Consider the following 26,920-nt stretch of genomic DNA (forward strand, 5'->3'; position numbering starts at 1 on the left):
TAAAAAGAGATTTTCGTTCCTTTTACTAAACAATCCCAGAAAGAAAATTCGATTTCTACCTTCTTCACATATCCAAGTAACTCCCTGGTACACGTAACAGAAAAATGTGAAGGAAAAAAAAATGTAATAGTCTTATAATTATTTGGAAGCATCTATGGTTAATTCTGGAATAATAATCAGTTAACTGCATTCTTTCTGTTACGCTTCTTTTTGAAGATCAAAGTGTCCGTGTCCTCTGGAGGCAATTGTATTCGCACGTACAGACCAGAAATAAAGAAGGGAACATACAACACCATCATTGTCAATGTGAAGACTGTAGTTGCTGACAATCTGCTTTTTTACCTTGGAAGTGCCAAGTTTGTGAGTCTGTCTCCTGCCTTTCATGTCAGAGTTGCTCGATCAAATCATACTACTGACAAATAAAGAAGATGAGAAGGGCTTTCTTTTCACCCAGAGGCTTCAAAGCAGTAGTAGAGAGTCTAAAATAATCTAGACATTTACTGTCTTTGGTATTAATATAGAGATTTCTAAAATATGACCAGCAAATTTTTTACATGTATCTTTATTTTAACCAGATATGAAATAGCAGGCTTGTACATTAACTACATTAGAGCTTTAAAATTCACTGTGCAACCAAAGTAATTTTGGAGTTGGTTGTGGGTTTTCCATAGGGAATGAAGTAGCTAATCATATTGCATCTGTCAAAGTTCCTATTTATTGTAATTTTAAGTCAAGACTACAATTTCAAGCATAATAATGGTGAATGATTCAGTTTCCCATGAGGCCTATAGCAGACAGACTTCTAGAACAACCAATAATAATTCAGTAAATGGAAAAAGTATTCTATTTTTCAACATTTCCAACATGTATTTTATTTTCCTAATGCAAAATGAAAAGGCTAGATGGCATCATGTATCTCGATGTCTTTCTGCCATCCAATGAATGTTTCAGTGTTCCTCTGAGTTAAATCCTTCTCTTGGTGGCTGCAATGTTAACATTCTGTAAGTCTAGCAGTGATTTACTGCATATCACTGAGAGAAATAATTTGCTGTATTTAGCTTAAGATTCCTTGTTAGAACAAATAAAAACAGGAAAAAGAGAGTCTCATTTTGGAGCAATGTGAGAATTAATGTTAATTCTCTACTGTCTATGTGTGGGTTTCTGATGCCTCATTAGACCTTCTGAAGTGTGAAAAGTTCTGGAAAACTTCCTTAATTGAAGTGTGAGATCACTTCTGTTTTCATGTTTTGCATGTAGACTGACTTCTTGGCCATAGAGATGCGCAAAGGCAAGGTGAGCTTCCTATGGGATGTGGGATCCGGAGTTGGACGGGTAGAATATCCAGATCTGACCATTGATGATGGGTTTTGGTACCGGATTGAAGCCTCTAGGTAAGTAAATATTTCATTTCAAAGATTTTAGAAAAATGGTTGCTGTGAGAAATTCTAGTCTGGTTTGACAAAAGGTTTTGGACCTGCATCCGGTACAGTACAGAAAGTGTATACACTACAGTTTCTATTGAAATGTCAATTGTTCTCTGTCAAGAATTTACTTTAATCACATATTTCACCTCCAGCATCAGCAATCTATGACTCCTTATATTTATTCCCTTTTGTTTATCTATCACTCTATTGATTGTCTTCTTCAACTAGCTTACTTTTAAAATCAGTTACAGGTTTTGGCGCTCAAATAACTACTATTCTTTTCTCCCTGAATTTTAAAGAGGAGCAGCTTTTCTGAATTTTTGGTCTTGATACTGTACTGCAAGTGAATGGTCTGTCACACAGCAGTATCTTGAGTCTTATTCAGAATGCCATTCCCATGGGCAAAATGTTTCATCAGACTGGAAATATTTATGAAAGATACAGTTCATAAAAATTGAAGGAGGAGATATTCTGAAAAGTTAAAATATATTTTGTAATTTGAGATCAGCTATTTAATGCCTTTGAACTTTAAAAATATGGATATATAAATATTCAAATCCCAAGTTTGTTAGCTGAAGCTTGTATTTTTCATTCAAATAGCAAACACATGGCATATGGTGTAGGAATCACAGCATAAGGATTGCATAACTCTATAGCCTTTATCTTGAATAGATCTTAGTAATTTAGATAACATCAGCTGTATCGCAATTTGATAGAAAGCTGAGTAATTTCTCCTGCATCATTACAGTTAATTTCACATAGTATTAAACATAGAATGGATAATACAGTTAGAAAATGAGAGAACGGAGGAGGAAGAAAACAAAGCACTCTAATTCTGGTAACATGCATAGCTCCAAGAAGAGGAAATGGCATTCAGTTTAAATAATTTAATGAAATCACAGAAATCATCCATTCAGAGCAGAGAATTAAATAAAATTACAGCCCGGTCTCCAGAAGCTGGCTTAATGAAACCTTACTGCTAGGAAAATACAAACTGGGGTGCAATACAAATTGTTGAAATCTTCACCAGTTCACATTATGCATACCAAAGCAGCTTCATGACACACTAATGCCAGGCTTTCATTTACAAGAAAGCTGCTTCAGCAGAATATGTAGCCAGAACATGGTATAAAATTCACACATCCTACAAAAGCCCATTACCTATTAGCTGGTTGTTCTGGATGTATAGGATGTGCATGCCATTAGTTTCGAACAAAGTGCTGGATCAGCAATTTAGAATGATTACAGCTGCACAAATCAGAAGTACAGAGTGGAGTTTAGGAGAATAACTTTACAGAGGCATTAAGCGGATTTGTGGGATTAAGATGAAGAGCTTGGGACTGATTTTGCATTCTTAAGGCAGACTTCACAAATCACATATCCTATGGAAGAATCTTCAACTCTGAACATTTTAGTCCATTTGATGGCTCTACTCGAACTCCCTTCCTAACCTGTTGGAGTGTTTTACTCATTTCATTCCCTCACACACTTTCTCCAAATTTCTGCTCAGTTCCAGCCACAGGCTTTTCAGCCCGACAGAATGGCCTGAGCAGCTGGCGCAGGGCACCTGCTTAGCATGAGGACATAAGATGAAATTCTGGCCTTAGCGAATTTTACCATTAAGTGGTGACAGGGATTAACAGTAATAATGATATGGTGTTAAACCCACCATAGGTTGATAGGCCCTTTGAATCCCAAAGGGCCTGAGAAAGAAAAGATGTGGCACAGAGGTTTGAAAATTCTCAAGTTCACTTAGTATTCTAAATAAAATCTTATTATCTTAATATGAAAATATCTTATTAAATCTTAATATGAAAAATCTGACTGTTGAGTAATGACCAGAGATGGTTGGTTTATGCATGCACCAAAATTTCCAGTTAGACTAAACTGATAATTACTGCATCATTTTTCCAGGGACACTTTTAATTTTCATCACTTTTTTTATTTAAAGCATACTGATCCTTTGCATTTTATTGTATATTCAGATGTTATGATGGAAATACCTTGAATTTTTTTTAATGGAATTGAAGTAGAATTTGTTTATTCCTATAGGACTTTCTAAAGGAATTCCCTCTACTTTGCTGGTACAGGAGTTTAGCAAATGTCACTTACAAGTTACTTACCTGCTTACAGAAGCAAATCTGATTGGCATCAAGATGCAATCAACCCAAGTATCAATTAACAAAGGAAAAACTAGCATAACAGTATGTGACAAAATGATTTAAAGCAGATTTACAACATGCAAATAATGTCAATTTTGTGAGTCAGATGGATGAGAGAATATTTTTGAGACTCACTAGATCAGTGTTACTTAACTTCAGTAGGCCTCAGTTAGGAGCAGAACTTGATTAGTTGTGATTTTAATCAACTGTTATTTGAGTATTACCATTGTTTTGATTGTTAGTGACAGAGTTCAAGCAGTGCCCTTCTTTTGATGACAAAGGATGCCTGAATCACAAGTTCACTATACACATATCCAATTTAGTTCAGCAAGAATTCAGTCCTAAAGTACTGTAGCAAATATAAGCCATGCTTTTCAGTGAAGGTTTTCTGTGCTTTCAAGGGGCCAAGGAACAGAGTTTACTATGTGGTAGTTTTTCTTTTAATGCTGATGATTTGCTAAAGTCATCTCATTAATATCATGCCTCTCCTTAGGAGCAAACACTGCATGTCATTACACAATTTTTTTGTAGAAGATGCTGAGTTGGAGGCACCCATCAGGATCATCAAGCCCAACTCCTGACAGCGCTGTCCAAACACTTCTTGAATTTAGGCAATCTTGGTGTTCTGACCACTTCCATGGGGAGCCTGTTCCAGAACTCAGCCACCCTCAGGATGGAAAACTTTTTTCTGATATCCAACCTAAACCTCCCCAAACTCAGCTTCATGCTGTTCTCTCAAGTTCTATCACTGATCACAGGACTAAAGAGATTAGTACCTGCCCCTCCATTTCCCCTCGTGAGGATGTTGAAGTCTGCAAAGAGGTCTGCCCTCAGTCTCCTCTTCTCCAGGCTGAACAGACCAAGTGACCTCAGCCACTGCTCATAAGGCTTCCCCTCCAGACTCTTCACCGTTCTTGCTTTGAACAGGGCCCTGCTTTGGACTTTCTCTAATACTTTAATGTGTTTTTTAATATTGTGGCACCCAAAACTGCCCCCAGCACTTGAGGTGAGGCCGCCCCAGTGCAGAGCAAAGCAGGACAATCCCCTCCCTTGCCCAGCTGGTGATGCTGTGCCTGATGCACCCCAAGACAAGTTTGGCCCTCCTGGCTGCCAAGACTCATGTTCTACTTGCCTTTGACCAGGTCCCCCAGGTCCCTTTTCATGGAGGTGTTCTCCAGCCTCTCACTCCCCAGTCTGTGCACACAGTCCCATCCCAGGTACAGAATACAGCACCTGCCCTTGTTAAATTTCATACGGTTGGTGATTGCCCGTCTCTCTGGTTTGTCGAGGTCCTTCTGCAGGGCCTATCTGCCCTCAAGGGAGTTGCCAGCTTCTCTCAGTTTAGTGTCCTTTCCGTGTCATTCTGCATATCAGCCACATAGTGCTGATACATCCTCTGTAATCCTCCAGTTTTACAGAGCTGACTATCACTAGAACAATATCTCATAACCTGATAACTTGTCATGCACAGGGTAGCAATGTCTTTTTGCTGTCAAGTTAGCCAAGATCTTTCTTCAAGCTCCATTGTCCTCCCTAAATAAGAGAGAATTATTTATAGAAGAGACTCCATTGTGAGCATTTCAGTCTGTTTGAAGATGAAAGACATCCATACTATTTGTGGATTATCAGACATCCTAAAAAGTGTCAGTCTGCTCGGTGACTTGATTTTTCAAGAATTATTACTTTTATCCCTTAAAGGGCTTCCCATCAGTTATTCCCTTCTGCTATAAACCAGTTGCACCTTAGACCCACACAAGTCCATGGGAATGGAATCCACCCAAGACTACTGAGGGAGCCACTTTCAATCATATACCAGCAGCCCTCTTCAGCTGGGGACATCCCAGGTGGCTGCAGACCGGTAAATGCGAGACCCATCTATAAGAAGTTTCAGAAGGAGGATTCAGGAATCATAGCTCTCCACAGTGTGTTCCTTCTGTTGTAAAAATATGTCAGCTAACTCCTTCTGTGCCAGTTAGTACATTAGATGCAGAAACAGTTAATAAATGCCAAGTCCATTGCTGTTTTGTTGCCATTCATAAAGGACAATGAAGTAATTTTCTTGAACATAATGGGGTTTGTACCTGTTTGAAAAGCAGCCTGACAACTCCACTGCAGGAGATGTGAATTCTGTTTCTGACAGTGAAGGAAACTGAACTAATTTAACACTTCGTTTCAGTTTAAATATAATCTAATACACATTCTTTGTTTTGTCAATGCAAGGTCCACATCATGTGTATAGTGAATTTTGTTCAAAAAGGACATTCAGGTGAGGAAAAGATCTGGTTCTGTCTTTAGCTTATGCAGGCATAAGTGTCTGTTCACTTGTATCAAAATGAGGCATAATCAGGTCAGTCACGTGTGCTTCTGTTAAAAGGCACCATTTAAAATAGAGCTTTCCTATGTTTGGTGTAACTACTGACTTTGTATGCTTAAATATTTTTTTTTTCTCTAGGACTGGGAAAAATGGCACAATATCAGTGCGAGCTCTGGATGGTCCTAAAGCCAGCATCGTGCCAGCCACATTCAGTGCAGTCTCCCCACCTGGATACACCATTCTGGATGTGGATGTTAAAGCTGTGCTGTTTGTTGGTGGTTTAACAGAAAAAATTAAGGTAATGCCTTTTCTGGTGTTTCTGTGTTAGCTGGCCGTTTGTATGGACAAATTTTGTTATTGCTTAAAACAGAAATAGTAAATTTTCATATGCTGGTGTCGTTGTAGTAGATGCTTTAATTGCAGGTAGTACACTTGCACTTTTCAAACGTTATTTGGATTAGCCTAGTCCAAGGTGCACAGATGTGAGGCTTCACTGTGCACGATGTAACCTTCTGATTAGAAGCCCTGTAGCTGGCTGTATTGATGCAGCATTTAGCCCAAACAACTAATTCCTGCTGGATAGATGGATGCTTTACCTTGGACACACTGCTGCCCTGACAGGCTTTTGGTTCCTGAGTGACAGGAATTTATTTCTGTTTCCGTACATTTCTGGTCTCCTAACAATGCATGTAAGAGTATATTTTCCCTTGCATTTGGGGTTTTTCCTTCGTCATGTATCCACACTATCACCTCCTCCTTTGTAGTCTGCTTTTGGTGCTTCTGCTTTATTTTCTTTATTTTTGTTCCAGTTTCCCTCCCTGTTCCCCTACAGGTGTCTGCATCATACCCCTGATATATTTTTTTCTTCTTTTTGTCTGTTCATTTTTCTGGTGACATCTTCTACCTTGCTAAACTTCATGGAATGAATAGAACATATATGCCAAATAGAATAGACAGAAATCTTTGAAAAACTCATTCTCCAATAAAAGCTAATTAGCACTTATTTTCTAATGGCATTCTTTACAAAACAATTTAAATTAACTATTCTGTTCCTGATCAATATTTTTAGCATTTGAAAAGAAGCTCAAGACTTTCCCAAATAGTGAACTCACTGAACTTTTTTTACTCTCAAGGTTGTATATGTCCTCAAGTGTTAAAATAACACAATACGCAGAAAAATTGAAGCGCAAAACTCAATGTCAGAACAGCTGTTTTCAACCTCAGTAAGGGTTGTCCAAATATTTTGTGGAGAACTCTCTAGCTTTTCATTTTAGTCAGGAAAATATTCCCGAATTTTTTTCTCTCCAGGTAAATAAAGACAGGGGCAACAGTAGGAAGGCAGTCTGTTTTAAGTTTGGTATGGCCGGTATATTTGCAATGTAGAGTTTTAAACACTGTCAGATTTGTTTTGTTCAAGTACCGTCTCTGAATTAAAATACAACTTCAGGTTTTTTGGGAATTTCTGTCATCACGTGGCACAGTTGTAAGGCTCACAAAATGAAGACTTAACCAAGACTTTTCTAAAACTGTGCAGCTCTTTGGACTTTTAATCAAGGTTACTGGTATATCTTAGGCCACTAACTCAGAAATCTGCTATGTCTTATTATTGGGCTTTGGAATCCCTTAGACTTGTCCTATGGTTTTGTCCACATTCCTTTTTGCATGCATTTCTGCAGTGTATTCAAAAAGTTCGTTTTCAGTTTTTAAAAAGATCTTTCATCTGACTTGTAGAAGACTGTGATGCTTAGATGTCATGAATTTCTTAGAAGTGACATTAAGTTCATACTTGTTGCTAATTAAAACCTATCCAATTACCCTGGGAAATATCAGTAGCACATTAAGTCTTTTGAGTCATTCATTTCCTTGAGTATTTTCAAATTGCACTTCTCCATGTTCTCTTGCAAGATCTTAATATTTGTAATTGCTGTAAAAACAGCAGGTGCTTGTCTATCTCAAATAGCTAAGTGTATAGATTTTTAATGAGCTCATATTGATGAACTGAAATTTAAATGAATCAGGGTATTTTTAGAAGCATAATGTTTAGTGGAGTACTTTCTATACTGTCAACTATTACTACCTTCATCATGGTACCATGTTATATTCTAATGAGCATTACTCTTTGTGCATAACCCTAGCTTAATGAGTTCTGACGGGAAATGTGTTTTAATTGCTTTGCCCTCTGCACTTTTTCTGCATCCAAAATTCAGCATGAACTGTTACAGGAGTAACAGTTGAGTTCTCAGTCTGTCTTTTAGCTTGGACCATGGCTAAAAAACCCTTCAATTTCCAGGGCTTCAAACATTACAAGATAAACACTTTGCTTATTGTATTGTGGGTAAGATTGCTCAAGTCTTTTCTTGAAAGTCTGAAATGAAAACCCAGCTAGGCCTTGAACAGGTCAGCCAGCTCTCTGAACAGCCAGGAAAACCAAAGGTGGAAGCCAAAGCAGCTCCTTGTTCTTCAGGACTTGTTCTCCCTTGGCCATCCCAAGAGTCTCAAATCTAAAAGGTCTTTCCCGTTCGGGCTGATACAAAGTTCAGTTCACTTTTTCACTGATCAGTTGCTCTGTAGGAGGGTTTCTTGGATTAAATAATGCTTTTGATATTTGAAATATTACAAAGCATCTTATGGGGTTTTTTTATGATTTTATATGGAATTTTAGATGGTATTTGTTTTTATAATTTTTGTACCAGTTATGTTTTAAGATGCAGTAGATCACTTCAGTTCTAAGGAGGTTTGTGTTCTCTGTTGCAGAAGTCAGATGCTGTAAGAGTCACCACCTTCACTGGTTGTATGGGGGAAACCTTTCTAGACAGCAAACCAATAGGACTCTGGAATTTCAGGGATATCGAAGGCGACTGCAAAGGGTGTTCCGTCAGGTAGGTAAAGCACCGACTGTTTCCAGTGCTTCTTTAGGGAACCTGCCTGCAGTGGCATTACATTCGGTGGTGAGGAGCAGGAATTTCCACAGCAGCCATCAAATTCCAATGTGCATGCAGCAGGAGTTAGGTTGCAATTCCGCTGAGATGAGAAGCAGCCAGTCTGGGTTTAAGTGTGGTCACTGAGTTACCCGAAGTGAGCTGGTGTGACAGGGCTGTGACAGAAGGGCTCCTGACAGCCAGTAACCAGAAACAGTCAAAGGGAGAGAGAGAATGAGAACCACAGTGAACTGAGTCTGGCTCATGGACAGCTGTGATGAGGGTGCCTGCTCTCCTGTGTGGCATGGAGCAGAGTCCAGTGCCTCCAGGTGGGTTTCGCAGCCACCAGGGTAGTGAGCAGAGACCCCACAAAAGAAAGGCATTTGCATTCTCAAAACAGAATGGGAAATGCTGTCCCTGTCAGTGGGAGGTTTGATAAGAGATCAAACCAAGTTCAGGAAGACTACCAGGAGATGTGCCCACATTTCCCTAGCCTTGCACTTTTTTTGTTTTAACTTCACATGGCCAAAGAAGATGGTTGGAATTGTCCTTTACAGCCCACAGGTGGCAGACAGTGAAGGAACGGTGCAGTTTGATGGTGACAGCTATGCCATGGTGAGCCGCCCAATCCGCTGGAACCCCAATATTTCCACAGTCATGTTCAAGTTCAGGACCTTCTCATCAAATGCTCTGCTGATGTATCTCGCTACTGATGACTTGGTAAGAACAGCCAGCTAACCTCTACGCTCCTTGCAGGTTTCACACCATCTTTGCAGTCACTGAATTCATCAGATCATGAAAAGAATTAGTAATTTAAGGTACCACTATCCTGGTATGATGCTTCACTGCTGGCCAAATGAAGACAGTATTATAGTGTGCATGTTGACTACCTAGTGTTTACTGAATGGGGATCATTATGTTACTCTGGGCCGAATTCCAGCTTTTCTGAAATTATTAATTAATTTTCCTTTATCCCAGATGTTTATGTGTGTGAACATTTTCAGTTGGTTTTGTCTATTTATAGTTTAAAATATCATCATGTGACGGAAGGGGGTATATGAGAAAAGATGAGTCTTATCTAGAAATCCTACTCATATAAATAGAATGTTTTATGTTTTATTGAGTGGGTTTAAAGGGGGACTGGTGCAATAAATAAGAAGTAATAGTGATTGTGTTTTTCCAATATCTACAAATGATGTCTCTTACAGCTAAAATAGAGAATAGAAACATTAGTTTTAAAGTTGTTTAAGGTTTTTATTGACACACAGTATCAAATGTGTGTAGATAACAGGGAGAAATTATTTATAAAGACACCTGTCCAGATCTGTCTAACTCATCTTTGGCATCTCTGATCCAGATTGATTTGCGTGACTGACAGGGAACAGAGTCTTTCCCTTATCCTTTTCATATGGGGCAGATATTACATATTATATCTACAGTAGTTTTCACTGATGTCTTGAAGAATTATTGAGCACTTGCTACTTCAAAAAAACTATGTTTGTGTAAATCAGTCTTATTTCAGATTCCTGTATTTTGGAAATCATTATCAAAATAGCTGGAATTATCAAGGAGGAGGGTGCTCCTCCTGACTGACTACAGCATAGGCTAGAATTTTACTATGATAATGAAATATTTATGTAGCTTTTCTAATGAACCTTTATAATTGAATATTGAAAGTATAATTAAAGTCATTATTTTAGATTATTTTATATCATTATTTGTGATTTATGTATTTTTCTATTAAAAAATATTTAATTGAAATCTCAAAAACGCAAGCAAATGTTCCCTGGTATATTTTGTTTCTTGTGCTACTGTCCCAGCACATAAAAAATTTGGAAGATGCTCTTTCTAATGATGCATGGATAGACATGCCTAAGCATCTAGAATACTGAGTTTGTTTTACTCTGAGAAGAGGTGGAACTGGCCATGAGCAGAATGATAATAAAAATTTCTCTGCTACATTTACGTCCTGGATTATAGTTCCACCATTCCTTACCTAGTGGCTTTCATGCTGTCTGGTTCTCTTGCTATTTGTTTTGCTCTTTGGATCCTGCCAGCTCTTTTTCTGGAGATAGTGCAGCATATATTGTTCCTCCATCAGCCATCTCCAGTTGCTGATTGGATACTGGTGCCAGTGGTTGATGAAAACAAGAGCATTCATAGCTCTCTTTGTCTCCATCTCTCTGTTGCTCTGTTGCTTCCATAGATTACTCTCTGGAAATCTGGTGAAACATGCCCAGTTTACCATCTTCACTATTTTTGTTTTCCTTCTTGCAAGTTTAAATCTAGCTGAAGTATGCAATAAATACACTAATTATAGTACAAACATACACTCAAAGCTGAGTATTAGTTTCAGGTAATTATAATGTCCATTTTTATCTTCAATCTAAAATAAAAGTGCAGCTATCCCATCAAAAATGCAACTAAGATGCCAGCAAAATTCCAACTAAATTAGCAATCCAGAAGAGAATGTAAGGGGGGAAAAAAGAGTTTGGCAACAGACTTTTGTTCATGAGAGTCCTGGGTAGTAAATACATAAGTTGTGGCATTTTTTAGAGCTTGAAAGATGTTGTCTGTAGTCACCCAGGATTAAAAAGTGTTTATTTAATGTCTTATGCCTCTTACCAAAATGGACAAGAATCATAATGGTGTATCTAACCCTTTTCATCAACAGAAGGATTTCATGAGCGTAGAACTCAGTGGTGGGCGTATAAAAGTCAGCTACGACCTGGGTTCAGGTACAGCTTCGGTTATCAGCAACCAAAATCATAATGATGGCAAGTGGAAATCTTTCACCCTGTCAAGAATTCAAAAGCAAGGTAAGTTCCTGTGGTGTCAGCAGTATGACTATTCCAGTTATCTGTGCAGTACACCTAACCATCTAATCACAGGGATGGTGCTGTGGGAATTACAAGTTCTGGTGATTTAGCAACTTCTTTTGTTTAGCTTATAACGGTGTTGAGTTGCCTATGACTGATTGCACTGTCAAACGGCACTGTATGAAGGTAGCCTATTTTTCAGGCATAATTTTTTTATACTGTCATAAATTGCATTCTAAAATTCTTCTGACTGGGGAAAAAAGAAGTCTTTTCATCAGGTCCCTGTTGTCTCAAATCACGAAACACACATGTGATTTCTGTTAGGACAGCAATAGCTTTTATCCTGTACAGTCCTCTCATGCTCAGCATATACCAAAGTGCCTAAAAAGAAGCAGTGACTTTAGTATTGATCCTATCTAACTAGACAAACACCACTACTTTATCTTCCCTAATGATGTGCATTTTGTCATGAACTGAATCTGCATGGAAACAACTGGGAACATCTCCAGAAGTTCTACTAATTCTTCAACATGTTACTGGCACAAAATATGAAGTGGTGGAGTTTCATAAGATCACAAAGACTACTGGATCATGCTGGCAAAACCCTTTTGTTTGTTTTGTAGTCTGGTTATAGGGCTGGTAGAATCTTACCTGAGCCAAATTCATTTTACTTGTGGCTACTGTGACATACTCTGTGCTTTTGCAGTTTGAACTTTTACTGCATTCTGAATCTTCAGGGTCGCCACAAGCCCCTAAACATATTCCTGCAGCTCTCTACCTGGCCTTCACACCTCACACACAGTCCCTCTTCCTGGCTGTAGTAGACTTGGAAGTTGGGACAGTGACCAAAGCGATTTAGTGATCTCACTTGCGGATTTGCTGCACCTTAAGAGGAGGAATGTCTTATTGCTAGCCAGTTATCATAGTTCAGACTTAACCTGGGAAGTATTAATATAAAATACAATGTCATGTAATTGTAATTTATCAATAGCATTCAAACATCATGTGTTTATAAAAATATGCAGGCATAGAAATGAAAGGAAAATTAATCTGGTTTTGGCAAAAAGTCTGTCTGGTAAAAAGTTTCTTGGTAGAAAGTCTGTCTATTCAATTCTCAAGGAAGAAAAGAAATAAATCCTTTTTTTCGTCCCTATATATCTTGAGACCCGCTCAGCATTTTTTACCAAGTCTTATTTCTTTTACTGAACTTCATATTCTGTATTAATCCATATATTAAAAATATACATGGAACAGACACCTAAATTAGGATGGCTGTATGTAGCACATCACTGACTGCAGCCTGAGATTGGACATGACAGCAAATGACTGCTTTGGGTTTGTAAGTGGTTTAGAGTGACTGATCACCAATCTCTAAGGCACATAATGACAGTGCTTAACAAACTTTTACACTAAAAATCCTGTTCAAGAGGTAATCTTTGGATTAAGATGACAAATTAAATGTAAAATGGTCTTTTGTCATGACTATGTCCTGAAGTTTTAGCTCCAAATTATAGTGACACAAAGAAGGCACCAAATTGAAACAGGTTTAGAGACTATATAAAAATAAAGTGTACAAAATGTTTATAGTTTTTCAGGTTGTTATGGAAACAGAAAAGTGCAGCTTTCTTCCCCTGCCCATAATTGATAATGTGGAAATCCAGTATCTTAATTGCAAAATACAGCCCTCCTTGCCTCTTCTTTCACCTGCTAACCCTCCAAATGTTTTTCTGTTGGTTTCTGACATTAAAACATCATTGTTCATGATGGATATTTTGTAACTAATCTCAAATGTCTTTTAGCCAACATATCAATTGTAGACATAGACACTAATGAAGAAGAGACCATAGCAACAACTTCTACAGGCAGCCACTTTGGACTCAACTTAAAAGGGCACGAGAAAATATATTTTGGGGGATTGCCAACCCTGAGAAATCTAAGGTAATGTGGCTCAAACCAATTTCTTTAGTCTTGGTGAGGGAATGTAAATACAATGTGTTTATTCTCTGCATTTGCTTCTCAAGTTCATTTGCAGTAAGTGAATGGTGAATTCCCAATGTACCCTGTACTGCCACAGCAGAATAGTGCTTTATTTGCATATGTTTTGTATTTCACACAGCTCACCTTACACACATACAATGGAAATGACACTTGCAGTGCAGTACATCTTTCAGATTCTGTGAAAGAACCATGATGTAACTGTTTCTTTAAGTTTTTATTTGATGTACAGAATTTGTGACTGCAGATTCAGAGAATTGGCTCAATACCTTCACAAAATTAAGGATAAATGTTTACTTTGTGCATGAGTAAAAAAATTGACCTACAGACTACTCCACATGGAATTACTGCTTAATGGGTATCCATGTTTTTGTATAATCAGTGTACTTTTAATAGATATTAAAATATTTTTCTGAGATATTATTTTAAATTATTTGTAGATTTTAGTTCCTGGTCTCCTTAGATCAAATTCCTCCTGTGTTCAGGACTTGAAGAATATGATACGATACTCTTAATTTATTTAATGTAAGCAGAATTAACTATTTTCCCTTCAGAAGTCTGATCCTGAATTTCCTACACAAATAAAATTCCCAGTAATTATTTTTTAAATATTGCATAGTAATATTCACAAATGTTAACTTCAACATAAATAAACCAAAGAAATGGGATAATAACACATACTTGAATTTAGTGGCTTTCTTTCATGGCTTTAAATAGACCAAAAAACTTATTTAAAGTTTAAATGAATATTCAGCGGTTTTGCAATGACAAGAACAAGAGAATTCTGTGCTACAATGAACAGATGAGCAACACAGAAACAGGCCCATTAATCTATGTCAGCTTTAGCTAAAAGGCATAATGAGAGCCTTGAAGTGGTCTTGTGCACAAGGAACTGTTGTGTTTAATCCACAGACTCGTCTGCCACTAAAAGAATGGACATATTTGTTAATTTATTAGGATAATCACTGACCTCTGATGTCAAATCACCCAGCAATAGAAAGATCTAAGATCTATTTTACTCATGAAATAAAACATTATATTATGTAATTGTGAAATCACACCAGTGCATAACAAAACGTCTAGAGCAATTATCTTCCACTTCCTTTGTGGCTGCCCAGAAAATCAGTGTACCACAGCTACTTTGACCTGTGGTAACCGTTCTGCCTACAGCTATGATTTGTCAGCGCCTGAGGCAAGATTAACGTTATGGTAAATTAGAATCAAAAGTAGTGAAAGGGGGATTAGGGCAAAGCTGAGCTACTGCAAACAATAGACACTGAGGTATCCATGACTTAGTAATTATCAGGTCGTGTCAGTTCTGCCAAATTCTTTTACATGGTTTGCTTTTGCTCGTGACCAAATACAGTATCAAGTTACCAAAACCCTCTGATGTGTTAGGTTTTAAGGCAGCTGTTTGCGGAGTAAACCGTTAATTTTCACAGCCTGATAGCGTACCTAGAATCCCACCTTTAATTATATGTTGTCTGTAAATGGTGTACACCTCCTTCACTGTGAAATGGCTGAACGGAACAACAAAACAAGAAGTACCACTTGCTACAATTAATGCCATGTTGTTGTTTTCTCTTTTTTTTTGCCTCTCTTTCCCGCCCCAGTATGAAGGCAAGGTAAAAACAATCAGATTATTTGCATGACTTGCATGTGTCTAGTTAAAGTGCAGCTTGAAAGCACGGCTGGCACCGCAGCCGCAGCAGCACGGGCAGTGCTTAGAGCAGCTGCCGCGCTAAGGCTCTTCCTTCAGCCAGCTGCTCCTGCCACAGCCAGCAAAGCTCACCACCGTCTCGTTCCACGCTCTGCACACACCTACACAAGCAATTTTTATTCTCCTCTGGCAGCCGCTCCCTTCAGGCGCGGGCCGCTCCCTTCAGCCGTGCGCTGCTCGCGGCGCTGCGGTGCCCGGGAAGCGGAGCTGCCGCCGCCTGCCTTGCCGGCCCTGGCTCCGGCTCCGGCTCCGGCCGCGCGGCTTAGGAGCAGTGTACTCCCACGGGAGGCGCGGAGCGCCCTGCTCAGAGGCAGTGAAGCACTTACTGAGGAGAGCATGAGAGCACGGTGGAGATTGTGTTGTGAAATTTGCCACTTCTTATGTTAAGAACAGGAGTATGAAGGGAAGAGAGGGGAGGTCAGCTATTTCTGGCTGCGTTTTCAGTTTACAACTATTTGTATCCATTGCTTTTGCTTTGGTGTGCTCAGGTGTGAAGTGATCTTCACTGTGTTTTGCAGCTTATTTGAAGTTGTATTTTTCCAATTCAAGCCAGTTCAGGCTTGAATTGGAAAAATACAACTTCACCCCCACACTCCTGCCCTGAACTTTAGAAAGATTGTTTCCTCTCAAGCTCCAGATATTGCTGGTTTTTTTCCCTCAAAACTGGCCTATTTTGGCAAAATAGAACTAACAAAAAAACCCAAAAAACAAACGAAGAATTATGCAAGATGTTAGTCAACTTGGACCTTACTTGGTGTATTTTGAAAAGGAGAAAAGGGGGAAAAAAAGGCTTAAGAAAACATCAAGCAAGTGTTCAGTGTTTGCAGAGGCTGAGCCAGACAACCCGCAGTGCTGCCTTCCAACCTTACCCATTCTGTGATTCTGTGATATGGATTGGGAATTATAACAGCAGCTCTTCGTAACAGGACAGGATGAGGACAGTCTGTCACTGGACAAGGCAGGAAGGGTAGTATCAAGAATGGTTTCTGGCTGGCAAAGATTATGGGCTCCAGTGACAATGATAACAGCAAAACTGTTCTTCTCCTGGGAGAGAAATCCATAAAGGAGAAGAGCTAGAAAAAAAAAAAAGAAAAGGAAACTGAAAGGTGAACATGGTTACTTGACTGTAAATAAAGCAGCATATGGATCATTTTAGTAAACCAGATGCTTGCTTTAACTTATGCAGAGAGTACTAATTTGCCAGAGAATACATCACGCTTGCTCGGGTGGCTGTAATGCAAAAAATGGCTTTCAGTGCCAAAACGTGCAGCTGATTAGTATCTGTGCAAATTTGTTTTATTTTGTAATTTATATTCTTTAAAATATTTTCTTTCCTTCCAGAGAACTGAAGTGATTGTTGCTTCCCCCGCTTCCCCACCCTACCCCAGTTTTAACTCCTTATTTATTTCCCAAATTAATTTTCTTCTCTTTGAGTTGTCCGTACTATTTAGATACTCTAGTAAAGTCATGGCTAATACTTTTTAGTAAATTAAATAGTGCCTTTTTTTTTTTCTTTTTGGATTTACTCTCCATGGTATCAATGGAAGTTTTTTTTCTTAAGTGACTTTATAAGGCTTTTCTTCTGGCAAGCCTGGTTCAGATGTTACCGACAGTTATGGTCTCACTCTGGTGTACCCAGGCCTGGGAAATCATACTTTTGCAATCAAACATGATAGTTTTGGTGTTACTTTCAAAGGGTTTCTTATTTCCTCTCATCAGCCAGCTGATGAGTCAAACGTGGAACTTGAATTCCATTACAATATGTTCCTGTTTTGGATGGATAGTTACATTCTGTAACAAACCCAAGTGCTTTGTTTTGTTTAACTACCTGAAAAAGTCAGATGTATTGCTGTGTCCTAAGAAAATATGCAGCAATTTTCATAAGAAAGATACTGGAAATATAAAATGAATGTCAATCTACCTGATTGCATTCCTGAAGCTTGTGGGCAAAATCTTTATTCAAATATTTTTACACTGCTAAAGTTATTCTTCCACTGGATCTAGCACGCAAAAAGAGGAATGAAAAATGTCTTCCAGTTAAAGTCTCTCCTTACTGTTATGATTTCCTGGCTTACATCTTTCTTCTTTGCCTAAGGAACAACAACTTCCTGATTTCATAGCTCACTGTGTTTTAACACCAAAGGTGACAACTCTCCTTTATCAAAGGAAAAACACAGAAAACAAAACCACCAACCAAAAACCCTTAAAAAAAGAAAAAATTGACAAGGGGTCTGTTGTCAGTTGGAGATGAGAAGAACCTCTTATTACAGCTTTGAGTGATGCAAGGCAGAGTGCAATGTGTGCTGATAGATTGTAGAAGGCAACATGTATTCGAGTGTATGTGTGTAGTTAAAATAAAAATAAAAATCAAGCATCTGTGCAACTGAAAGTGTACATATGTGTGTCTGGCTGACTGTTCTCCCTAAACTCTATTTTTGAAAACACATTGTACTTCTAAATGTTTTTTAGGCCTGAAGTGAACTTAGAGAAATACACAGGTTGCCTCAAAGACATTGAAATTTCAAGGACACCCTATAACATATTGAGCAGTCCTGACTTTGTTGGTCTAACCAAAGGCTGCACACTAGAGGTTAGTCTGATTTCCATGTATTTTGGCCTTAATGTTTATAAATGTTTTCTGGTTTCTGATTTTATGGCATAGTAGATTAATTGTATATGGTATGTTCCTTAGATGGGAATCTAACCTTAAAATCCAAACAGTTACATTTAAAAGAAAGATGAGTAAGACTGATCAGCAAATAGACCAGTTTTTCAGCTCCTGACTTCCTGGCCATTTGTGATATCCCTGTCCCTAAAGGGTAGGATTTTCTGAACTGCTTAACAATGGTTTAGCGTTGTTTCAGCTGACTAAAATGGTAATTATTGACATTAATGAGGATAAGCATTGACAACACTGCAAAAACTAAAAAAAAAAGTGATTAACATAAAAAACCAAGGATTTCAGGATTTTTTTAAATTGTTATTATAAAGTCATTCAATGCATAAAACCTCAGGTATGAATACTTATTGTGATGAGCTGGAAGGCACATTTCTTACTGATCACTAAGTATATGCAAAATTGTTGTTATTTTAGCTTTAAATGCACCTATTTTCAGTTGTTGCTGCTTACAATTAACAGCCTTTTAGTGCATATAGAATTCAAAGAATCTGATCTGAAATTTGGGAGAGAATTTAGTACTTTTACATGGAAGAGTCTTTTTATACAAAAAAATACTTCCACTGACATTTGTGTCCCAATAAATAGTTAGTATTTCTTCCCTGGAAATCTCAACTATATATGACAGTTTTGCAAGCAGATGGAAGATATCTATCAGACACCATATATATCATATATCTGATAGATACCATACACACCATATATCTGATATTCCATATCAGATGCCATTACAGTAAATCCAAGTGAGTTGTTATTGATCCAATGCTCTCCAATTTATTTTTTTTTCTACAAAACATTAAAACTTTACTTTGAACAGCAACTAGAACTTGGCTGGGCCAAAATGAAGACAAGGACCCTATTTTGCTGTGTTTATCCATTGTTCCTTTGGCCTTCATCAGAGCAAAAATTGCACAACAGTAGGACTCTCAGATGGGATATTAGACTAGATTTGTAATGAGATCCATATTTTCAAGTTTGTGGTAAAGCTAAATTGTAGACAAGCAGATTGTTCAAAAGCTTTTAAATCTTACAGATTTGGCTTCAGCAAAAATTTGATAGAGAGGTTCATATTTATTTTTATTTATAGTATATTCTTTCTGAAATAAGAAAGAAGGATAGTTGTGTTCATTTTCTTCTGGTGTTATGAATCTTAGAAAGTACTTTACCTTTCACATTATTTTTGAGGTTGAGGTTTCAGAGTATGAAATCTAATTTGATTAATCCTTGTATTAAAGAAATAAATAAAATAGTCTAATTGTACAAAACAAGATGTAGGGAAATTAGAAAGAAGTGAAGCAGAAGTAAAGGGTAAAGACTGGATATGTGTTCAGTCATTTAAATGTCCTCTGATTTCAGAGAAAGGTGGGCACCATCAGGAATGATTTTACCTGACATAATTTATCTCTAGACCTGGAAACAGTTCTGCTGTACTGAGCAAATGGTGACTACTTTAGAAAAAGTCTCTTGTTTCTAAAGGTTGGTCTTCCACATCAGGAAGAATACATGAATTGGCAGTGATGACAGAAAATCTTTGGGAGTATGCACTGACTTATTATTTGATGATATATTTTACTCTTGAAATTGTGTTAATGGCTATCAATGTCTGAAGAGTTAGGCCATGTGCAACAAGTGCTTCATTTATGACTTTGAGTAACCAAGAAAGCAGTGGTGCTTAGTGAAGTAATAAAGATTCATGAAAAGTATTTTCCCAGCACATCTGACAAATAATAGTTTAGGTTCATATTGGGTTTTATTACCTATTGTATAGATTTAAAAGCAAGTTCCAACTGCATTAACTCAATGGAAAACACATATATAAAATAAAAACAACCTTGAGCAGTTATTTTTAATCCAAGAGGATAGATCGAAATAAAACTGGAACTTTGCCTTCCTGTAAGACAGGATTCCACAAATGCAAATGATGCCAGATGTAAACAGATAAACTAAAAGTGTTTGCAGAACACTTTGAGGAGTAAATTGCTCAGTGTTTGTTATTACTTTCCATCTTTTCACACTAGTTACATTTACATGTTTTATTATTTTAGTTCAGAAATCTTCCTGTGCATTCATAATCTTGCTTTTAATTCTGCTAATGCACTTTGCTGTCCTCTCCTTCCTACAGAACATTCACACAGTCAGCTTCTCCAAGCCAGGTTTTGTGGAACTGCAGCCGGTCTCCTTTGACGTGGGCACAGAAATCAATCTCTCCTTCAGCACCAGGAATGAGTCTGGGATCATCTTGTTTGGCACAGGTGGCACAATTGTCCCCCCCAGGAGAAAGCGCAGGCACTCTGCAAAGAAAGCTGCTTCTCTGAAGAGAAAGCGCAGGCAGACAGGACAGGTAAGAGGAGCCTGGCAAAAGATATAAAAAAACCCCACAATTCTTCTGAACTGCCCGAGTTTGTTTCAAGACACTGTCAGATGTTTATGCTTAAGTTAAAATTCAGGTATTTGGAATAAATTATTTCTAGTGTCATCCTTTATCTGATGAAGAATCTAATAGAAGCTCAGAATTGTTTTTTTATCTTGGAGAAATTGTTTCTCTTACAGATTTATAGTCATGTATCCATTGCTTGTTGCTAAGCAGCAGATTTGGTTTTCTATTATATTCCATGTTGTGTTTTTTTAACCAAACCCAAATATTAGAAAATACTGTTCTTCACTCATTTTGAGGGCTACTTATGCACTATTAATACCGGGACACTATCTCAATCCTGTTCATAGAGACATAAATGAGTATCATTCTAATTTCCCTGAGACCAAAAGAAAAAAAAAAGCTGTGAACACAGTGAAGAGATAAGCCCCTTGTTTGGCATCACTGATGTGAAATTTATGACTTGAGTGGTCTGGCCTCTCCTTCTTTCTCATAAAATACAAATTTGTTGTATTAGTCCACAGTCTCTGAGTGACTGATGTAAGTGTGATTACTTACTAGAAATTGTTAGAAATTATTCAAGTCTTGATTAAATCTTGATTAAAATCCTGACAGAAAGGCACACTACAGCAGCAATAAACAGATTGTGTTGATTCATTCTTTGTTCAGGACTTCTGGGAAGTGGTACTTCATTATTCTCCTTTCTGGCTATTTTGGAAGAGAGCTCTTGATGACCTAGAGTAACACAATCCAGGGACAGGCTAACCTGGATGACATTATCTTCAGGTTAGGTGCTCCTTCATTATTTCCCAGCTCTTCAGGTCACAGAGGTGAACATGATCTCTTATTGCTATACTAACTGGAGTTTAGATCCTGAAATCTGCCACAATATGATGCTGGTGCTGGAGTAACTACTGGCTTGATTTGCCAGCCCCCCAAACACAGAACTCAAGCTGAGGTCAATGCACTTCAGAGCTTGATGAGTTTAAGAGCAGGTCTTGTAACAATAAAAATCAGAATAATTATAGGTTAGAAGTCTCCATCCTTCCCTGTAAATAGATAGAGAGTTCAATCTTCTGTTGACGTCTTCCAGCATGACCTCATTTTACCTCTTCCTCATTATAAAAATGCTGGAATCTGAGCATAGCAGCAGAACTGAAACTGCAGTATCTTGTCTACGGTGAGCATATTAACAGCCAGTGTAAGACAATAAAACATACATATTAATGTAAAACTAAGTGAAATAATTTCTTTCCAAATGCAACTTACCTTTCCACTCCAACACATACCTTGCAGGCCTACTATGCCGTGTTCCTGAACCGAGGTCGGCTAGAAGTGCACGTCTCCACTGGGATCCGGGATCCGCACAGAATCACCATCAGACCAGAGGCTGGCGAGTTCCACGACGGCAGAGCACATTCCATCCGGATAGAACGAGCTAGAGGGTAACAAATACCTACAAGTGATACAGACCACACAGCACAGCTAATTTGATGAAGCAAATGTGTTAATGGCTTTGACAAACCGTGTAAATTCTACTTTGATGACTAGGTCAAAGTCAAACTGTAAATGCTTTGGGAAAAAAAAAGTTTTTTTTAGGAAATGGATGACTGCATTTTGTGATACATTTTGTGTCACTGTGACAGAACATAAACAGGCGGATGATAATAAAAAGCTCTAAACAACAAAGTAAATTATTTTATGCAGTGGTCTAGCAAGTACAGTTAGCTTGACCTTATGAGGGCACATGTGAGAGTACATCAAGGCAAAATTGTGGTACAATGCTATGCAGTGATGGTGCTTGTTCAGATGAGACCTCTGTGTTTTCAAAGTAGCTTTGTTACAAAACAAATGCCTGAACTCTGAGGCTTTTGTAGCCTGAAATAGATATGAAAAGACATAAATTAAAATTAACCCTTCCTCTGCTCATCATGATCTCAAGCTGTGATCGTGTGAAAACTCTGTGAAACCTGTGAAACATGTGAAACCTGTGAAAACTCTGCAGACATAAATTAAAATTAACCCTTCCTCTGCTCATCATGATCTCAAGTTTTATTTTTTTTAAATTTGAGGAACACCCTGTGAAAACTCTGCGGAGAGATAATTTCCCAATAATTATGAAAAATTATATTGTTGAAGACTAATGTACATCATTGCAGTCTGATTTTGGGTACAATCAGCTTGGACCCAAAATGTTTGCGATGATTAGTCACTGCTGAAATGCAGCACCAAAAAGGATAATTTGAGTCTTGGCACTCTTGACTTCTCTACACTTCCTCTGAAGGCAGAGAAGGGAAATGTTGTCTCTGGGATACTTCATGGAACCTAAATTGATCTTTTTCTCTCAACTGCCTCCAGAGAAATCTCTCTCCACTGCTGAAGGGACTGGGAGATATCATAGGGATTGTCCTGAAAGATAAGTCTTTTAGTAACTGCTTTCTCTTACCCTTTGAAAAATTAATCAAATTTCTTACTCTGCAGCTTTCCAAACAAATTAATTAATCCAAAACTATGAGGAAACTGGACAATTTACACATAGTACAGCACTTATGTAATTCAGGTGCTTAAGTCACTGTCCATTTCTGTCTAGGATGTGTGTAAATAACAAAGCCAAGCATTTTGTATTTGAAAACAGGTCTCTTTTCAATAAGCATTTTCAATATTCGGTTGCTTGCATTTGTAATTATAGTTAAGAAAGAATATCAGAGTTCAATATAATTTTGCAGTTGACAAAAGGGAATTTATTTACCAGAGACTGACTAGTCAGCCAGTGGTTCTGCAGAGGCTCCTACCTTCCTTTTTCAGCCTTAACAGTAACCATGGGACTGCTTTGTCTTTTGCTTGTGCCATGTGAAATACCCATTGGAATGAATTATAGCGCCTGTATGGGTACATTGTGAACAATCAGCAGTTTTCCTCCTCTGCCACCTCCCCCAGAAGAAGCTATAAGATCTTTTAAAAGTGTACTGTGTGTCTGCCATTGATCCTGCAGTCAGAGCAGTCTGGTTGTGCCCCAGCAAGAAGATATTAAGGAAATAGGGAGTCCTAACAAAGTGTGACCCCGTGCTGTTTCCATCCTGCTGAGCTCTAGATGATTATATCTACCATCACAGTACAGCCAGCTCAGCCCTTACCGTGTCTGTATTGCCACAAACCACTTCTTATGCAGCCACAGTCTGACATTATCACCCCTACACAGCAGTTTTGCCAGGCTTTGTCAAACAACTACCAAGGAAGCACAGCAGCAGCTGAAACCCTTATAGTGGTTAATATGCATTTAATGTGAGCTGCCAATTACATAATTTGAATTGCTCGTTGTTACAGCTGGTGTAGGAGTAAACGGGGCTTGCAAAGTGGTGATTTCAATACAAGCAATAACCAGCATAAAATATATATTTCTTTGCTTTCAAATCTTTTCCACAGGATGTTCAGTGTTCAAGTCGATGAAGACAAAGTCCAGACTCAGAGGTTTCCATCAGACCAGCCCATCTCTGTTAAGAAACTCTTTGTGGGGGGTACATCTTCTCAGTTTCAGACTGCACCTCTCAGAAACATACCACCGTTTGAGGGCTGTATATGGAATCTTGTCATTAATGCCACGTAAGTATCAACGATGCCAAGAAACTTCCAGTTAACGAGATCTGCTTGAACTGCTTTGGTTGCCAGAAGAAAGTTTACTGTTGCAACTAATCATACTAACCCCAAATCCTAGATTATCTGCTTTCTTTATATGCCATTCCATTTTTCTGTCTACAGTATATGCTCCACAGGCTATGCAATTAATGAGCTGTTTTACAGACAAGCCAATAGCCAGCAGCATTACTGCTGAATTTCTCTGATTTCATTTTTATCCATGAAATCAGAGAAATTTAGCAGTAACGCTGCAGTAAGATGTACATAAGTGATAGCTATTTATGGTGTACTCTAACACTTTGTTTTAGGTAGGGGTGACTTCCAAGAGAAGTCAAAATTCTGAGAACCACCATGGGAATCAATTTACTTTGTGGAAAGTGCAGTAATCTGGAAGGAACGTTTGAGTAAAAGTAAAGGCGATGGTGAATAAAATAAAACCTCTGTAGAAAGTTTCCATCTAAATCTTTCTTTTGCATATCTGACATACCTAAATTAGGATTTTATTACTCTACATGAGAGTAAATGACTTCTCTGTAATACCATCGAAACTACATAGGCCTGTAAAGTTTGCCAAAGAGGATGCCTGTCTCTCTGCACTGACTGTAGGAAGAAAAGCCAGTGGTCACTATCACTTCTAGTTTGTGTCTTGCTTCTGTACCTGTACCTACCTGTACAGGGTGGGATGAGTCTTGGCATTTGTGTCTGTGAAGTGAAATTATACTGCAGCATGTAGTTGTTCTTTATAAATGGGTGGTAAAAAGGCAAAAAACTAATAACAGACATCACTCTTTTTGTGTGTTCTCAGCCCTATGGACTTTGCTCAGCCCGTGTCCTTTGAAAATGCAGATATTGGCCGATGTCCCACACTAGAACCAGAAGTTAGGCCAACTGAGGATGAAGATAAACCAACTCGTGCAACAGTTCTGGTCCAACCTGAACCAGACACTAATGGAGAGAAAGAAGGGCCAAGAATCCCTCCTGCTTCTACTCCTCCAACACCATATCTATCGTCAGCACTTGTAAGTTTAAGCCACTTCAGTCAGGTAGAGTTTGAAAAGTTTTTTCCAGGCAAAACTGAAAGGCTATTCCTCAAGAAAAATGAAGCATTTTGCCACAAAAATAGTGACAATTCCGCATGATACTGTAAATGGAACACCGTGTTGCAGGTCACTGAAACCTGTGGATAATAGAAAACTGGCTGATACCATTTGCTTGGATTATCACAACAGTAATTTAAAGAATTATATAGCTTTAGAAATATCTTTGGATTGCATGCTTAACTGTAAACCCTTACACTTCAGGGTGTAAGCCAAGCAATATTTGCTTGGGGTTGGAAGGGAAATTTTCCCATGGGCAATCCATTTCATTATGATATTTCTTGTGCTGGTCTCTGGTGCACATGGTAACAGTCATGGCAGTGACGTGATGAAGGAAAAGATAAACCAGGGGGCCTATTCGATATGGCAATTCCTCCACTGCTATTTTATAACTTCAGTCTGGAGAATTACAAAATGAAACCCCAGTCACTGCTAAACTGAGCTCAACTGTTGTTACCAGAAATAGACAGTGAGATAGTGGCAAGCAGTCTTATACAACAAAATTTAAGGAAGAAACTCCTTCTCTCACAAGTGTAGTAGTTTTATAAGCTGATGCAACATTTTACTATTCACAAACATATGTTTACACATCTGAATATTAAAATGAATAATACATACACCAGAAGATATTTTTGAAGGGAAAATTATTTGTATTTTGTTAGACCTGAATACAACCGACAGGTTTATGCAGGCTATAGTTTAATATGAGTGAGGTTTCAAAATGTGTGAAAAGACTGCACATTCCCCAGTTAGGAACCTATTTGCATTACTGGAATTTACACTTCAATAACAATTAAATGGTTTTGAGAAGTTAAGAGCCAAAATTCTATTTGAGATACATGACCACCTTTGTTGGCCAGTATATATGGCACAGCTTTATCTAAAAGGACTTATCAGGTATTACTGAAATCTCCACATCACATGCATGGAAATGGGAGCCTTGGGTTCACGGTAGGCAAGCTCCATCTCAGTTATTACCGTGCCCCAAGCCCCGCAGTTACAAACACCGGCCTCTCAATGCTCTGGGACAGCGGCTGTGACTCGTTCCCACAAGGTGGAGTAGTTGTAGCACCAGGGCTCCCATGCAGCTCTTCCGTTTGGAGTTCAAAGCAAATTTGCAGTACAGTAAGGCTACTATAGAAAGATAAGGAACCAGACAACAAGGTAAAAAGGATTATCCTGTTTAATGTTCACTGTTGTGAAGGAATGCCGTTGTAGTATCTGTTGATCAAACCTTAAATAATTAAACCACAGAAGAGCATGAAAGAGCAAGTGCACACTTCCTAAGACTATAAACACTAACTTTTAAAATAGCAAAATTGAGAGGAATAGGTCTGCTCATTAATATCAGAAACTAGGCCCATTCCAGCTAGGTGAGTTTTGTATGTCACCTATCTAGAGTGGTGATAATTTAAAACAGGAATTCTAAATAAAACACCATTACTTCCCTTCTCTCTTGGAAATAATGAAACTGTTTTAGTATGCTGAAGGCTTGAAACTATTTTAAATAAAGCAAGCTTTTGGATAGCTGTTACATTCGTATTAGTGAGTTTTTCAAAGTATTTTTAAGGGGTCTATTGCAAAAAAGTAGCTACAGTCTGGTGATGAGGTAACACTCGTATAAGATGGCACTCATACTAAATTATATGTAAATTATAGAGAATCTCATTGTAGAAGGACTGCATATGGAAAATGTACAGCAGAAAAATCTATTTTCACATAGGAGGCTTAAATAACTTATATGCTCTATTTGAGTACTTTTAGGACCTTTTTTATCTACCTATATC

At 38.1% G+C, this 26,920-nt stretch overlaps 1 protein-coding gene across 7 annotated transcripts in view; it reads left to right on the plus strand.

The window, feature by feature from the left end:
- The window catches only part of LAMA2 (laminin subunit alpha 2), a 334,884-nt gene that overhangs the window by 293,521 nt on the left and 14,443 nt on the right, over positions 1–26,920 (plus strand). For 5 of the 7 annotated variants that reach the window (XM_041469664.1, XM_041469665.1, XM_041469667.1 and 2 more), the window contains 13 exons: positions 217–360; positions 1,258–1,391; positions 6,039–6,198; positions 8,655–8,779; positions 9,376–9,538; positions 11,493–11,637; positions 13,437–13,575; positions 15,246–15,257; positions 17,822–17,942; positions 20,152–20,370; positions 21,700–21,848; positions 23,827–24,003; positions 24,842–25,055. In XM_041469664.1, coding sequence (XP_041325598.1) covers positions 217–360; positions 1,258–1,391; positions 6,039–6,198; positions 8,655–8,779; positions 9,376–9,538; positions 11,493–11,637; positions 13,437–13,575; positions 15,246–15,257; positions 17,822–17,942; positions 20,152–20,370; positions 21,700–21,848; positions 23,827–24,003; positions 24,842–25,055 — 1,902 coding nt within the window. The remainder of the gene's footprint in view (positions 1–216; positions 361–1,257; positions 1,392–6,038; positions 6,199–8,654; positions 8,780–9,375; positions 9,539–11,492; positions 11,638–13,436; positions 13,576–15,245; positions 15,258–17,821; positions 17,943–20,151; positions 20,371–21,699; positions 21,849–23,826; positions 24,004–24,841; positions 25,056–26,920) is intronic. The other 2 variants (XM_041469666.1, XM_041469670.1) reach the window with 1 other exon arrangement.

Source organism: Pyrgilauda ruficollis, unplaced genomic scaffold (assembly GCF_017590135.1).
Source record: "Pyrgilauda ruficollis isolate IOZ18807 unplaced genomic scaffold, ASM1759013v1 scaffold24, whole genome shotgun sequence".
In the NCBI taxonomy this organism is placed as follows: domain Eukaryota; kingdom Metazoa; phylum Chordata; class Aves; order Passeriformes; family Passeridae; genus Pyrgilauda; species Pyrgilauda ruficollis.